The 17,368-nt window shown below is 38.6% G+C and overlaps 3 protein-coding genes across 3 annotated transcripts in view; 1 reads left to right on the forward strand and 2 right to left on the reverse strand.

Moving 5' to 3' along the window:
- bin1a (bridging integrator 1a) overlaps positions 1 to 17,368 on the reverse strand; it is a 48,318-nt gene that overhangs the window by 16,121 nt on the left and 14,829 nt on the right. The gene's annotated exons all lie outside the window — the stretch shown is intronic.
- Positions 107 to 7,374, forward strand: ihha (Indian hedgehog signaling molecule a). Its single transcript, XM_077216820.1, has 3 exons — positions 107 to 1,047; positions 2,769 to 3,030; positions 5,748 to 7,374. The coding sequence occupies exons 1-3, from the start codon at positions 748 to 750 to the stop codon at positions 6,425 to 6,427; spliced, it is 1,242 nt and encodes a 413-aa protein (XP_077072935.1). The 5' UTR covers positions 107 to 747; the 3' UTR covers positions 6,428 to 7,374.
- On the reverse strand, positions 6,937 to 16,947 carry slc23a3 (solute carrier family 23 member 3). Its single transcript, XM_077216819.1, has 12 exons — positions 16,643 to 16,947; positions 16,237 to 16,373; positions 16,063 to 16,133; positions 14,823 to 14,896; positions 14,405 to 14,586; positions 13,696 to 13,780; positions 10,820 to 11,015; positions 10,441 to 10,691; positions 10,210 to 10,315; positions 9,033 to 9,200; positions 8,820 to 8,915; positions 6,937 to 8,461 (listed from the first exon to the last, which is right to left on the reverse strand). The coding sequence occupies exons 1-12, from the start codon at positions 16,778 to 16,780 to the stop codon at positions 8,211 to 8,213; spliced, it is 1,755 nt and encodes a 584-aa protein (XP_077072934.1). The 5' UTR covers positions 16,781 to 16,947; the 3' UTR covers positions 6,937 to 8,210.

The raw sequence follows: 17,368 nt of genomic DNA on the forward strand, positions 1-17,368 counted from the left end.
CAGCCGAGTGCGCCAGGTTAGTCTACTGTGTTTCCTTAAGCGTATCAGGTAAGGGAGGGCAACAGTTGCTCCCGTTTGTTTGAGGAGCAGCCAGGCTCGCTCTCTATTTGTGGATCTATGAATGGGAGAGTCTGAGTCCACAGTTCTTCCCCGAGACTTGTGTTTGCCCAGCCAGGCGCTGTGAAGCGTTAAAGGGAGCCGGTGGGTATACGACGCACCCAATGTGACCCATGGGGAGGAGTGGCAGGCAGGGATAGAGAGGGGCAAATAACTGGCAGGGTGCGGTCTCAGTGCGCCGGGCAACTCAGATCACTTGACGTGCGCCAAAGGACGTGCTCATTCAAAGACAGCAGCCGCAGCAGTCTCTCTGACAGCTCTCCCAGTGTGCGTCGGAGTCGCCCTGTATCTCTCTTCTAGAATCTGTTAGATAAATAAATGGACTTGCCTGCTCACTCTCATTTCGTTGATTTTTTCGAGAGACCAACGTTTCGCATTCGATGGGCACTTAACACTTGGTATCATTGGATCTTTTCTCCGGCGTCTCTCCATGACAGCCTCTGCGCAAAGCGACTTTTACGCACGGACCATGGCGAGGATAAGGGTGATAAAGAAGTAGAGGTTTTGTCCTCCCCATATTTTACCCCGTGGGGGGGAATAAGGATCTTGCGGGGGGTATAGTTTCTCATTGAACGGCGAGCTGTGCCACCGCACCACTCCGTGTCGGAGTGCCCGGCGGGTTGGGGTGGAATGCGTCTCCCCGTGGTGTTTGGGCTCCTCGTCGGCTGCGCCCTGATTTTCGCACCTGTTAACGAGGGCTGTGGGCCGGGGAGGGGACATGGGAAAAGGCGGCCTCCAAAGAAACTGACACCCCTTAATTATAAGCAGTTTATTCCAAATGTAGCCGAAAAGACACTGGGAGCCAGTGGGAGACACGATGGCAAAATCACCAGGATCTCGGAGCGCTTTAAAGATCTCACCCCGAACTACAACCCCGACATCATCTTCAAAGATGAAGAGAACACAGGTGCGGATCGACACATGACGCAGGTGAGGACACTTGGATAATGCAACTGGAATGAATTCAATTATCTGCCCATTAGAAACACACACAATGGTTTTGATTCGATTGCAAGCACTTTAAACCTGTTGTTTAGCGGTGTGCCCTTTGCTCAGTCCCACCGACGCGCTCTTATCGATCTTCACAGCTTTCAGAGGAATTGATTGCTGACAGCGGGTTGTCTCTTCGAATCGCTTCTTTGATGGTTCTCGGGTTCAGAAGAGAATCGTATGCTTTTAAAACAAACGGCTTGATTTGCTTATTGATGTTATTGCAGATTCTTAGCATATTGGTTTCTTTAAAGCAGAAAATAGAGTGTTTACTATAACGACTAAAGAATTAACAGTTCTGTGTTGAACTTACGAAGATCCTCGTTGAAGCATACACGTTTTCCCATCCAAGGAAAATCTTGGACCTGTCAAAAAAGTTGTTGATATGTTCATGTGCTGTCCGCTTTTACGCAAGGGCTCTAAATGACAAGGCATGTTTTGCATGCAAACGATAAAGAAACAATTTTTGATGTCATACTTTTCCAGCGTCAATCAATCAATCATCTAACACCATCAATATAACTTAATTAGAATCAACGTATTTCTTATGTAAACTCACTCTTATGTAAAAAAAAATAAAAAATATATATATTAAGTTGACTTATTAGACATAGTTTCAAAATAAGTAAACTTTCCAGTTAGTGAGTGGTTAATTTTAGCAATTTATAAATAAATCATAAATGACTCATGGATTTGAACTTATGACTCTTATTTCCTCTCCAAATCATGGAACAGATATTGCCTGAAATTGAGTTTATAGTTACAGTATATCTGTGCTTTGGCAATGAACACTTGTTTCCATGCTGAAATTCGAATTTGCTGTTAAAAGCAAATTTGTCTTGTGGATTATAAAGGGTGGTGAATGTGGCTTGGTTAAATGAGTAAAAGTGAATCACTCAACATTTTGGACACATTTTGTACCTTGGTCGCTGAAAAATACCTGTGGTGTGGTAAAAATAAGTCAGTATTTGCGGTTTGAAGCATCACTCAGTTCTTCTCCTTGTGATTCAATCATTTGTCATTATGTAATGCTTTGCGTGGGCGCTTTTGAAAACAAATTCTTCAGGCATAAAAGAGAGGTGCCTGGGTTAAAAACAAAAACTGTGGCATATAGTCTGACATGTTAATGTGGAAAAAGTAGGACTACAGAAATTAGTTCTACAGTATATATGCACAAATGCTAATTTATAAATGCAAACCTATTAATTGCTGCGAATACAGTGGAAATAAAGTTTCGCAAGGAAGACACAAAACAGCATAAACATACACTCATGATAATATCTAAAAAGTTACTTAAAAAGGATCAAATGCATCTTTATGTAAATACGATTTATAGATAAGCCTGTTGATTTATTTCACATAATATTTGTGGCTTTATATCTGTACACTTCACCTTGCTTAAAAGGTGATCCATGACCATTTACAGTATAAATTGCAGAGCTCTGAATAATGTGTTCTCTTTTTACAGCACTCATTGTCATTTGTATCAATTCTTCCTCTCTTTTGTCTTTGCCCTGTGATGTATGTTTATTTGTCATTCAGTCTGTTTTGCCCTTTGGAGTTATAACTTGTCTTGTTTGCGTATTTCTTGCAAAACTCCACGCCATCATCTTCCACTTGTGTGATCCAGGTCTAAACCTCTTTCCTTGTTGCATTCACAGCGTTGTAAAGATAAGCTGAACTCTCTGGCTATCTCTGTGATGAACATGTGGCCCGGGGTGAAGCTCAGGGTGACCGAGGGTTGGGATGAAGATGGCAATCACTTTGAAGAGTCACTGCATTATGAAGGAAGAGCTGTCGATATCACCACCTCAGATCGTGACCGTAGTAAATATGGCATGTTGGCACGTCTAGCGGTGGAGGCCGGGTTTGATTGGGTCAACTATGAGTCCAAAGCTCACATCCACTGCAGCGTCAAGTCAGGTAGGGCTGAGACTATGGAAATCCACTCTGTTTATTTACATTACAACTATATGCCACTTAACCATATGTAAAATAATATGTGAATCCAATGTACTATATACACTCAGTTCTTTATTGGCATTGATGGTTCCATGAAGAACCTTTAAAGGAATAGTTCACTTAAACATTACAATTCTGTCATCATTTACTCACCCTCACGTTGTTTCAAACCTGTATGAATTTCTCTCTTCTGCTGAACACAAATGAGGATATTTTGAAGAATGCCAGTAACCAGACAGTTGATGGACCCCATTTACTCCCATAGTAGGAAAAAATACTGTGGAAGTCAATGGGGCCCATCAACTGTTTGGTTAACGACATTCTTCAAAATATCTAATTTTGTGTTCAGCAGAAGTAAGAAATTCATATAGGTTTGAAAGAAATTAATGGTGAGTAAATGATGACAGAATTTTCATTTTGAAGTGAACTGTTCCTTTAACATCCATGGAAACGTTCCAATGCACAAAAGTCCCTTTACAGAGGAAAAGGATTCTTTTATAGAAGAAATAAATAGTTATTTTAAAGAACTCTTCATTGAAAGGTTCTTTGGGGAACCGAAAATGGTTCTTCTATGGTATTACTGGGACCCCCCCCCCCCCCCCCCCCTTTTTGGAACCTTTATTTTCAAGAGTGTAGAATAATATGATTTCACATTCAGCCATGGACTTCATTTATCTTGAGCGGTTTTCATTAATAAGCAATTTCACGAGTGCACACTTCCATACAATTAGAGGGAGTAAAGTTTAATGCGTATTTGGCGTGCTGTCCGGGGGGAGGGCACCGAACCCAGAGTACCAGAGTGTTCTTGAAACTGATGGTTTATGACTGATGGTAGAAAAGCATCCAGTCTGATCTATGGTGTTTGAACTATAAAGAGACTCCTGACTGAAAGGTTCATATGCGTTCAGTGTGCAGTTAAATCAGGTGTGTCCTTTTGTGGTTAAGTTGGTCAGTTCTCATTAACTTGGGTGAGATAAGTGGTAGACCTGGGATGAAGGTACAGGTAACAGACCACATCATTAAACCTTAAACACCTACCTCTACCTGAGTCACCAGAGACCAAATTATTGGTCAGACAACCAGGAAAGTTGAAGTGCACCCATTCAGTATTTCATTGTCTCTTCAGGCAGTTTTCTCTTTTGACCTGCATTATCTTTTTATTTTTTTGGATGGTAAAAAAAATACCTTTTTCACAGCAAATCAGGCTTTTGTGCTCTAGTTGAAGATGAGTTTAAAATATCTGTTTCCAGTTTAGAATCTAAGAAAGATTCATTTTCAGTCAACTCTCATCCTTACAACACTTATTGAATTTTCAAAATTGCACATAATATAACACACGTCCCCCCCCCCCCCCCCCCATCTGTGCCAAAAATACAGCAATAATTATCTTCCTTCATAATATTTATTATGGTTTATTTGTAACTTGTTTTTCATCAATGTGATATTTTTCACAAAATTCCACAGAATGTAAATTCTGTAGATTCGTTTTGGGCCTGGCTATGACCCAGATTTATGGCCTAAAATGTCCGTTTTTTTATTTATTTTTTTTGGTCTGTAGAGTATTTCAACACAGCTAGAGAGGAATGGGACCCGTGTGTGGACATTTGTGAGGCACTTCTGTTATCTGTCTGATAGAGCATGCAAACACAAGCAAGACCTTTTGTCTGCTTATGCTTTATCAAAGTCCTATAGGTGTGTTCTTCAGCTGGCTTCTTCAACAGTTACTGCCAGATTTCAGGCACTGACCTCAATATAAACAAGAAATGTGCAGTTTACCAGAAAATATATATAATATATTTCATATACTTCATGTACAGTTCTTCCTTATGTTTACACTGAGGTAAGTGCCTGAAAAATCACATTCTTACATAAAGCAAAATGAAGCAAAGCTCAGAGATAAACAAAACCATCTTTTCATATACATAGGCTACATATACACACATATCTATCTATCTATCTATATATATATTTATGAAGTGCGTAAGGGAAAATATGTATCTGTGTATTTAAGAAAGATAGAGAATATGCCTTAAGAAGTTGGCTTGGCTGCCAAAGTGCTAAGAAATGATTAACCAACTTCTTTGTTTTCCAGACGGCAACTCTGTTGTCCCCTTTCTCAGATGTCTTATCTCAGCCTGTCTTATCACCTGGCCTTGGTACTTACCTTTCCCAAATATTTGTGTAGGACTCCACGGAGACTTGAGACTCATACTGGTTTTTGTAGTGCATTGCGTAGTTCCAGACCCCAGTCACTTGTTTCGGACAGGAGTCATAGAGCCGAGATGGTTATTTATTAGCTTTTATTGCATTTTTACCCACTGACTGGAGTCGTGCGAAAAGCAAAAACGAATTAGCTTGAAGGATGGCGCTTGAAATGTTTGCTTACACACGCCAGGTTATTTTGCCACTGCAACTTTCAGTTGGATTGGATTTTTATGGGTTTACAATGAGAGCGGGAATGTGTTTGTGCTTGGGTGTGTGCGTTTTAAAGATTGAAGATTAATCTGAAGAAGGTATTGTGCCATTTAAACAGCCTAAACTTAATCTTTAATAAACACATGACCTTTGGAATTGTCTTAGGCTACTGTGCACATATGCCATCAAGGAGTTGCACTAGAGCAAAAAACGCAATTTTATCGCTCATTTCAACCATTATATTCTCTCTATGTGCATTTCAGAGAACTCTGTGGCTGCTAAAACCGGCGGTTGTTTTCCCGGATCGGCTCTTGTCACCATTGAGGACGGAAGTGTGAAGACCATGGACCGCTTACAGCCTGGAGAGAAAGTACTCGCATCATCAGAAAGCGACGGTAGTGGGATGCTCATCTACAGCGAAGTCATCGCCTTCCTGGATCGCGATCCTTCCGCAGAGAAGCAGTTCTACACCATCGAGACAGACTCTGGTGCTAAACTGAGCTTGACGGCGGCCCATCTCCTGTTTGTATCAGAAGGGAACTGCTCAGGGCCTGTGTTGAGTGCAGAGCTGAAATCTGTATTTGCTAGTAATGTGCTGCCGGGTCAGTGTGTGGTGTCCACACGAGGAGCAGGACAGGAGGGATATCTGTCCCGGGTCACTAGGATCCAAATACAGGAGGACAAGGGCGTTTTCGCTCCGCTCACCCGCCATGGCACAGTGGTGGTCAATAGTGTCGTCTCCTCCTGCTACGCGGCCGTGGACCAGCACTGGCTGGCTCACTGGGCTTTTGGTCCACTCAGGGTACTTTATAACTGGGGAGGGCCAGTTGGACATCAGGCTGTGGGGATACACTGGTATTCCTCACTGCTGCACTGGGTTGGGACTCATGTGCTAGATCCAACACACTTCCATCCTTGGAGCATGATGGACAATGACAGATGAAACGAGCATGAGGAATGAGAATGTCACTAGATGAAGTTTTTGGAAGGATCTAAAAGAGAACGAAATGACGAATGTCATTTATGACCCTGAATAGACTAGAAACCTGGAAAAACTAGAAGGATGCAGCTATTCTGTGGGTCGACCCTCATTTGAGGAAGCGGACATGGACGTGAAAAAATTGATCTTAAAAACCCATATTTAACACTTTTCAATGGGTTTACTATACTGCCTACACTGGAACATTATCACGAATATATCAAGACGCACACACAATCTCTTATTCAGTCTCTTTCTCTCTTATACTCACATACACACTCACTAAACACATAGTTATAGCCATTGAAGTGAGGAAACTATAGATGAATTTTCTTTACTCAGGTATGCAGTGACTCAACCACAGGTGATCAGATCAGACCAACGCGGCCTGATAAGGTTTGAGACGGAGGAGGAAGTTGTGTTAGAAAAGAAACGAGGCTGGAAGGTACACACAAACACACCTACTTTACAACTGGGTTAAAACTAGGCCTTTAAAACATCAGGAAAATACTTTCAGGTGCATAATTACAGTCTTGCGTTCATTCATATGGTCATTTACATGTTTCGCACTGTAAAGGTAGAGGTGTCTTTCCCAACTTAATCAAGTATTTAATGGTCACATTGTACACTGTATTTCTCCATCTAGCATACATAAGGGTTTTGAGTACTTTTATGAAGGCTTCATTCAAAGAAATTACTGTGCAATGTGTAGCAATGTTATAAGAGTTTATGCCAGTTTATGTAGTCCTTATGTGTGCTTTATGCAGTAATACTCATTGTATTTCCCATACAACTTACTGTATTTATCTGTTTTGTGGCATTATTTACATTTTACTTAAAGATGTCAGAAATTATATAATATTTGTAAAACTATTTAAAGATCTATTTTTCAGAATTAAAGATTACAGAAATATATGCCTTTGTCTTTTTTTTTTTGTCTCTTGACAAAATTGCTCTGCTCTCAGAAGAAGAAAAATGTATAGTGTATTAAAGGGTTAGTTCACCCAAAAATGTAAATTCGGTCATCATTTACTCGCCCTCATGTCGTTCCAAACCCGTAAGAATTCCGTTCATCTTCGGAACACAAAGAGATTTTTAATAAAAATCTGAGTCATTTCTGTACTCTCCATGAACAGCTATGCAACTACCACTTTGATCTTAATTTTAAATTAAAGCCTAAATGAAATATGTTCATCAAATAAAGTGACCGAGTCTCTTCAGAAAAGTTGGACTAAACCGCTCAATTCATATGGATTAGTTTTACGTTCTCTTTATGATTTTTTTAATGCGTCAAAGTGGAAGTTGCGTAGCTCTCAACAGAGGGAGAGAAATTGCTCAGATTTCATTAAAAATATCTTCATTTGTGCTCTGAAGATGAACAAAAGTCTTACGGGTTTGGAACGACATGAGGGTGAGTAATTAATGACAGAATTTTCATTTTTGTTTGAACAAATCCTTTAATACAGTGGTTCTCAATCAGGGAATGTCAAATGAATATATTATTATTAATAAGTAGTTCTCAATCAGGGAATGTCAAATGAATATATTATTATTAATAAGTTAAAACAATCTAACTTAATAAAAATGACTTAAATAAATTAATCAAAAATTGTGTTGGACAGTGGGGAGCCTTTGAGTCATAGAAGACTGTACCAGTCATTGACAAATTTATAAAAACCAAACCAGAAAAAGACAAGATAAATAACATTTGAAAATGAAAATAACATATGGACTAAGCTGCAGGAATTCAGCCACTGCCAACACGGGCATCCTTGTCAGGTAATAAGCTAGACATCTCTGGTACTGTCACCAGCACCTCTTCAACAGCTGGGCTTCTGCAGGCACAGAAGAGGACGGTTTTAAAGCCGGTCAGCTCCAGCACTTTCATCACAGGCCGAGGCGGGTCGTACATGGCGTCTGGAATTGGGATGAATCCCTGCTGCTGATCAGCGAGAGACAGAACGTCATGTCTCGCCAAACCCCTCTCAGACAAAGTCCCTGAATGACAAAAAATCACATACATTAAAACAAAGATTATTTTTTTGTGCTGAATATGCACTGCACACTACCGTTTTGAAAGAAATGTATACTTTTATGCATCAAATTGAATGTATCTTGAGAACCAAATTAGCGTATTAGAATGATTTCTGAAGGATCATGTGACACTGAAGACTTAAAATTCAGCTTTGCCATGACAGGAATAAATTGCATTTTAAATTGTAATAATATTTCAGAATATTACTGTTCTTACTGTGTTTTTGATCAAATAAATGCAGCCTTGGTGAGCTTAAGAAACTTCCAAGAATTGTACCAACCCCAAACTTTTGAATTGTAGTGCATTTCTCTGTTGTTTTACCTGAAACAGTGTGCTCTAGTAGAAAAGCCAAAACCCCCACAAAGAAAACTGGTAAGGTTAAAAAAGACTGAAGAAGAACGTCAACACTGGCCACACCTGAACACAAGAAGATGAAAATTCTTTCAATTAAATGTCCAAATCAACAAATCAAAATTAGGAGTAACAATAACACTACACACAGTAGGAGAAAATACACTCTTGTGGTTTTAGCACCTGTTTGTATAAAACTGTAGTGAAGTCTGAACCAGCGTGGCAGGGCTAATGACATAAACATTGTGAAGCCGATGTTGAAAATGTTGCGTCCTGAATCCACGTCAGCATGTTGGAAATAAGTTATGCCTGTTGCTACAGCAAGTGTGTAGGTCACACTGAGCACAGCACCTGAGAGAACACGAGCACAAGCAAACATTAAGCCCACGCTTTTAAAGCTATAAAGTGCCAGACAACTATTAAAGTCTACTACCATGCTTTTTTAAAGGTTCATAATTTTGTTTTGGAGGTCTCCTAGAATTAGGGTGACAAGATGAGATTGGCTGAAATTGGGGAAGGTGTTCGCATTACGGCGGGGCATGGATGGGTGGGGGTTTGGTGGTTAGGCCTACTAGGGATACATGGATACTTCCCCACCCACTCCTCCCGGTACCTGAAGAGACCTTTTTGCTTTTTAGCGGAGTGTTCTGGTATACCAGCCATGTCAATGACACAAATGAATGAAAATTAGCTTATCAATGCATATCTAAATTCGTGCCTACAGTATCTTTGTAGAACTTCAAAAAAAGAAACAAAAAAGATGCTGCAGCCAATAAGCAGCCGGCGGGGGCTGGCTGCAGGACGACTCAACCTCCACGGGCAGTTTTTAATGTTTTATCAGACAATAACTACTCAAGAATTTGCTTTAGTATAATTTTCGGGACAATTAGGGCCGGATTCGGTATTCGGGACAGCAGCTTAGATTTCAGGACGTCTGGTCACCCTACATACAATAGGTTTACATGCATCCAAGGTCAAAAAACACTTTTATTTTCTCATAATATACAATGTAGCATCAGCTCTTTTCTTACAGTGTCTGAAACAGTTTGATAAAAGATTCAGTCTCTCTAAACCCCTCCTTTCCGAGAGCCTACTCTGCTCTGATTGGCCAGATGGTCCAGTCTGTTGTGATTGGTCTACTGCTTACAGCGTGTGTCGGACACAAAACGCCCTGATTTTCAGCTCTTCTCGACATGTCGTCGACAACACCAACCAAACTCCTTCAGGCCTCAACTACAACTACAGTGTTACTACGACGGCACTTGCAACCATTGGCTAACAATGCTTTTGGGAAACGCACCCCTGACTGTTACCAGCAATTTTTACCATTTAATTGAGTAAACTATAAATGAACAATCACCATGTATGGCCAGAGGGACAGAGCAGAGCATCTGTGCTAATTGAGGAGACACGCCCAGAATTAACAACAACACCCCGGCGAGCTGCACTGTGCTCCGGGACCCAGACTGTGAGAGAAAAACACATCATAAGGATAATTAAGAGATGTTGTAATAAACAGCAAAAGACTTGATCGTTTTAGGCAAACGTAGCAATCACAATACCAGTGTGAAATGCATCAACAGACTCTTACCTTGCTGAGCCCAATAACACATGCATTAGACACACTGCTGCACAGTCCTAGTGGCGCCCCCATCAGGCCAGCGATCACACTTCCCATGCCATCCACACACAGGCCCCTGTTACAGGCATGTGCTGGGGGCACAGGAGCCTTCAGGAGCCGAGCTGCCATCACGTACACAGCTGGAGAGCTAATGCTTGCAGACAGGCCTCCAGCCACTCCTGCTGCAATGCTCTTTCCAGACAGCAGAGGGAGTGATGAGGCTGAAAGTATACAAGAAGCAAAAAACATCTGAAGAAGAAGGAAAATTTGAAACTCATGACAAAGTTTCACTGTTAATACCTTCAAGGCAACTAAAAAAAGAGAGAAAAAAAAACATCATTCATATTACCAGGAAGAGGAAAGTCCAGCCAGGGTACAGAGATATTAGGAAAGACAAAGTCAGATGAATGTGGACTGTTGGTGGACTGAATGAAGGTGGTGTTTCTGATTGTTGAGAGCATCTGGGTCACAGAGGTAAGATGGACGTGACCCCACCGCACCAGTGCGGCACAAACGGCCCAGCTCACCATCACAGATAGAAGTACCTATATATATACACAGGACGAACACAAAGAGCAGGAACAATATACTGTATTTGTTAATAACCACAACAGTATTTAGACTCATTAGTGCATGAATGTAATTGATTTACATACATAGACTAAACATTTTTTAAATTAATTGCAAAAATGTCTGTAGTGAAGTAAAAAAAAGGTAATTTATTTGCAGATGCCACATAGTTTAATTTTATATATAATGCAATGTACACTACAGTTCAAAAGATTGGAGTCAGTAATTTTTTTAAATATTTTTTAAATAAGTCTCTTTATGATGCTCACCAAGACTGCATTTATCGGATGTAATTACAGTAAAGACAGAAATATCGTGAAGTATTATTACAATTTCAATTTAATTTAACATATTTGAATATATTTTTAAATGTAATTAATTCTTGTGATGGAAAAGCAAAATTTGCAGCATTATTACTCCAATCTTCAGTGTCACATGATCCTTGGTGAGAAATATGCTTAATATACTGATTTGGTGCTCAAGAAACATTTCTTACTGTTATAATCATAAATTCTGCCTATTTATTTATTTATTTGGTAACTGTTATACATTTTTACCCTGGATTCTCTGATGAAAAGTTTAAAAGAACATAATTGATTTGAAATAGGAATATTTTATAACATATCTTTACGTTCATTTTGATCAATTTATTGCGTCCTTGCTGAATAAAAGTATGAATTTCCTTAAAAAACGTATTGACCCCCAAACTTTTCAACAGAAATGTAAATCTGTTTTATATTATATATATTCCATTAATATATTCCGATCTTAAGTTCATGTTCATTTCTAATAAATATTAGCATTTATATTTATAAATTAACATTGATAAATACATCAAATTCATAAATTTTTAGGTGTGGCTGCACACAAACATCCCCACATTAATAGATTTGCACAGACTCGGATGAGAATAATAACCAGACAGTCAGACACTTCACAGAATAATAACCAATAAGAATTTCCCAAAAGCAAGATTCCAATACGAGCTTACGATCACTCATAAAAATCCTAGAACTGTTTCCCATAACCTTTGACAACATTCAGTCCCATATTAAATTAAGAACATTTTAGCCAAAGATCACTGTAACACAACGCACCTCTTTGGTGGGAAACTTTGCCCAGATCAATGACATAATCTTCTTACAGGCAAAACATCAATCTAATGTGCAGGTTAAAAGCGGTAAAAGAGCTTGACAACCAGTGCAACAGGAAACCCCATATATCATGAGTGAAGGTGTCTGTGTTACACTGGTTTTGGAAGAGACAGCAAACTTCTCTTTTGTGGAAAGTCACACAACTGTGAAGAAACACGTGCCGCAAAGGCTCTCAAAGTCAAACTAAAGGCTTGAATACACTACACGACTTTTGCCCAGAATTTCCCTCTGATTTATACTCTGGACAGGTCGATGCTTGTGGCCGAAAGTCAGAGCCAGGTTTCATTTCCCAGGAAATTACAAAGTGTATGATGGGAACAGACTATGAATCCATCCAGTCACAGTATATCAAACAAGTATGATATTTTTAACCAACTTTAGAATGGTGTTTTTCCATCCGTTTGTTGTTTTCAGAGCGAACAGTAAGTCTGGTAGTGTGTGATCCTCAATCGTTTAGTGTATGCCCAGTTTTTCTCTGTAACCAGTGTTTCTCTGTTACAAAGTCACCAAGTGTATAATGCCTAGTGTTTTAAAATCTGTTCAGATTTGAAAAGTCTTGTAGTGCATTCCAGCCTTTAAGGTGCAGTAAGCGATTTCTGGGAAACACCGGTGTAAGTTGATCGGACCGAGAGCCACAACACACTTGTAGTCAATCAGCAGTAGAGGGCGTGTCTACTCATGAAGGGGGAGGAGAGAGAGTGAGCCAATCAGCAGTGAGAGGCCGTGTCTAGTCATGGTGGGGGAGGAGAAAGAGTGAGCCAATCAGCAGTAGGGGGGCGTGTCATTCATGATGGGGGAGGAGAGAGTGAGCAAGAGGGAGATATGAAGAAAGACTGTAGAAAGAGAGATGGCTGAGAGACATTACAAAAAAGAAATGGTCAAAGTAATAAACCTTGAAGAAGGAGGGTTTTGACCGGGCAAGAGCTTTAGGCCCCGTGTTAGTATTAGAAAAGCTTTCCAGCGCTGGAGAGACGCAAGCGGGAAGGCCTGAAAATGGACGCTGAGGCTGTAGTTGTAATGTTAACTGTACAGGACAGTTTTGAGTGTCATTGTTTGTCTGGAGCTGGTGTGCTGCTGGCGAATAACAACAAACTCTTGCTTGTATATACTCCTGTGTACTGTATGTTAATTTTTTTGTTCTTCCTTGTCGTTCGTTCACCATCTTAAATTTGTTTTCAGATCAAATTAGCTATGATAAAGTAGGGCTGGGCGATAAAACGATACCGATATATAAATAGTTCATAAAAAATATCAATAATTATCAATATCGACCAATATTAAACACTTATATCATGAGACAGTTTTCAGCCATATCGCCCAGCCCTATGATAAAGAGACATCCACTCTTGCTTTACGTGTTCATGAATTTTGGGGCCGGAGCAATGAAGCGAGGGGTGTGTTTGTTTGGGTTGATTTCAAATATCAACAGTGTTTCTCAGAAATTGCTTGGTGCACCTTTAAGTCATTCTGAATTTGAGCAACATCCCTTGATGTAACTCACAGAGAGTCTCCTGGAGACCGAGAACACAGACAGCCGCAGAAAGGAGTGCAGATACTGAGAGAGGATCACTAGAAGAATAACTGCCCTAAAAAAAAGAAAGGAAGATATTTGTATTTAGAGTGCTTTGTGTATCCATGTTGCACATTGAGTAAACATTTATTCTTGGAACTATTCTGATTTAACCTTGAATTATTATCACATACAGGATATCTCTATATTGTTCAATTACTCAATAAAAAATAACCACAAATTAATAACATTATACACTGCTATTTCTTTCCTAGACAGATTGCAGTACAAACAAAATAAAAGTTGAATGGACTCACTTTATATTAGGTGTTTTTGACTACTATGCACTAACATTTAAATTAAAGTTACACTTATTGTGTACATACATGTTTTTACATAGTATTTACATTTTAAAATTACCTGCATGTAATTACAGCTGTAATTTATTTCTGTAATTACATCCTTAAATTGTTGAACCTTCCCTTACACCTTAACCCACCCTTAAACCTTAAACCTACCCATACCACTAAACCTGTCCCTAATCTTACCATATCCACCTCAATAGCAGCAAATGTGTTTTGCAATACAACATGAATACAATAAGTATATTGTACTGAACAGTTTTTCTTTTTTTATGTAAGTACATAATATAGTCACTCGAGTACACCATATGAAAGACCTCAGAAAAGTGTGTCCTTACAGTGCAGCCATGCCCCAGTGGTCAGAACAGAGCAGCGCTGCCTCCCTGTAGATGGAAAATCCCAAAATGCAAAGGACAGGGGCCAGAACTAATGGTCCACAACGTCCCAAAGCAAACCCACTCAGACCAGTCAAACCCACGGCAAACTGCACAATACCTGTAACCAGAGTCATGCCTCTCAACTACACACACACACACACACACACACACACACACATGGACAAGCACCAACAAACACACACAAATCGAGATGATATGAAATGATCAAGATGAAATATGAATGTATCAATAAATAAATAAAATAAATAAAAATCTTTTTGGTAAGTGGAAGCTGAAGTTACTATGCAGTACAGCAGAACAGTGTGACAATGGAGGGGTGGTCTGAATGTTCAGCACCACGGACAGCACTGTGCTCTACCTCTCTTATTGTGTGTGCTGGGGCCACAGGCTCCTCTGCTTCAATACACTGACCCCTGCAGGCCACAGGAGTCCCTACCACACAATACCATTACAATCAGATTTCGGAATGTGAATCAAAATGTATAGATGTAGTGCCAAGTATGTTTACACACACAAGTAATTTGTCTTGGTGACAAGAAGTTTACAGTGCACAGAAACAACAGCAACTACTACAACAGTACACAGATCGTAAAATAAAGATACGTTAATATATATATATATATATATATATATATATATATATATATATATATATATATATATATATATATATATATATATATATATACATACAGTACCGGTTAAAAATTTGGAAACATTACTATTTTTACTGTTTTTGAAAGAAGTCTCTTATGCAAACTGTAAAATTGTGAATATTATTACAATTATTAGTACATTGTATATTATTACAATTTAAAATAATGGTTTTCTATTTGAATATACTTTAAAATATAATTTATTCCTGTTATTGCAAAGCTGAATTTTCATCAGCCATTACTCCAGCCTTCGGTGTCACATGATCCGTTAGTAGTCATACTAATATGCTGATTTATTGATTTATTATCAATGTTGGAAACAGTTGTGCTGCTTAATATTTTTTTATAACCTATGATTATTTCTGGATTTTTTTGATGAATAAAAAGTTATAAAGAACAGTCTTTTTTTTAAATAGAAATATTGTGTAACAATATACAGTACTGTTCAAAAGTTTTGGGTCAGTAATTTTTTTTTTGTGAAAAAAATTAATACATTTATTTAGCAAGGATGTGTTAAATTGATAAAAAGCGATGGCAAAGACTTATGTTGTTAAAAAAAAATTCTATTTTAAATAATTGCTGTTTTTTTTTACTTTTTATTCATCAATGCATCCTGAAAAAAGTATCACAGGTTCCAAAAACATGTTATGCAGCACAACTATTTCCAACATTGATAGTAACTGAGTATCAAATCAGCATATTAGAATGATTTCTGAAGGATCACATGACACTCAAGACTGGAATAATGGTTATATATATGAATTATATGTTATATATACATATATGAATTTGAATGTACAAGTGTGCTATATACAAGCAAAATATAAAATGAGCATCAATGATCATTTCTGTAGCTTTAATTGGGTAAGTTAGTGTGTTTAATTGGGTACATTATTAGATTGTCTTTGACTTCATTTTAATTCTGGCCACAACCATTCTGACCTGACTGAGCATATAGCAGCACTAGGGCAGGGATCAGAAAGTCCAAAGATGGAGCCTGGATCAATGGCAAACTGAGAACAGAGGAAACATTGGACTTAATCCTGTAGATTGTTTTGTACCTTAGTACAACTGTATCAACTTAAATGGAAAGCAACAAGGTAAATGTAGCCTCACCGTGATCCAATCCAGCTCTGCAGTAGTGTAGCTATACCTGAGTAAAAGAGCACGTAGGCCACTATTCTTTCCTTGTCTACGTCCTGAATTAGTGCACTAACAACCAATGCACAGAGAGAGGACAGCACCAACACATGCTGCATGGAGACAGAGGGGGGGGGGAACAGACTTTTACTCTTTTTTTGCTATGTTCACTAAGTTTGCTTTGATAACTTTACATTTAAGTAGTAGGTTATGACTTTAAAATGTCACCATTTATAAAATATGACAGAATATTGCCAAAAGAGCTCAAGATTGACATCGTTTAAAAAAACAATTTGTTCATCCACGCAGGAATTTAAGAGCATGCTTTAATTGTACTCTAGTGTTATATGACTTTATCAACTTGTAAAAGAAAAATACTTACTTGGAGAGCAAGGGCAATATTCAGCAATAATGAGGGACTGCAATCCACATCTATTCTTTCCATTCCTCCAGGCTTTTCCGGGTCCAAAGGTTTCTCTTTACATGTACACAGTTTCTTACATCTATCAGTCCTGACCATTATTTCTGACTTTCTTTCCTCCTTCTTCGTCTTTCCTTAAAATGCTATTTGGCCCGCCACTGTTTACAATGTAAGCTTTCTCCTCTTGTCTTCCCACTTCCTCCTCATATGATGGCCTTTGACACAGTTATGCAACATGCAGTTTTTCATCAGCATTACTTCTTTCAATCATTATCTTCCTATTGACTTAAAATAACAATGGATTATTGCAACAGCTTTGCTTGGGAAGCTGATAGGACCTCTGGAGAAAATGAGTGATTATGCTTGCCACTGTAAATCCACTGTTAAACATACCCTTGTGAAAAAGAATTGTATTGAATGTGCATTTGTAGTGCACTTCAAATCTTAAAAGTATACTTTAAAAAAACAGTACTTGCAGATAATATAATATTAATAAAAGACCATTTAAGTGTACTTGAAACGAGTACACTCACTATGTTTTTTTAAACATCACTTTTAAAAAGTGCACTTAATAATAATAATGGAAAAAATAAAAAGTTTTACTTTAAAGTACATGTTAAACCTCACAGAAGTGCTGTTATTTTGACTTGTTGACATACTAAAGCACATGTAAGGTAAAAATAGGAG

Source organism: Siphateles boraxobius, unplaced genomic scaffold (assembly GCF_051911475.1).
Source record: "Siphateles boraxobius isolate OS27281-9 unplaced genomic scaffold, OSU_SipBor_1 7, whole genome shotgun sequence".
Lineage (NCBI taxonomy): Eukaryota > Metazoa > Chordata > Actinopteri > Cypriniformes > Leuciscidae > Siphateles > Siphateles boraxobius.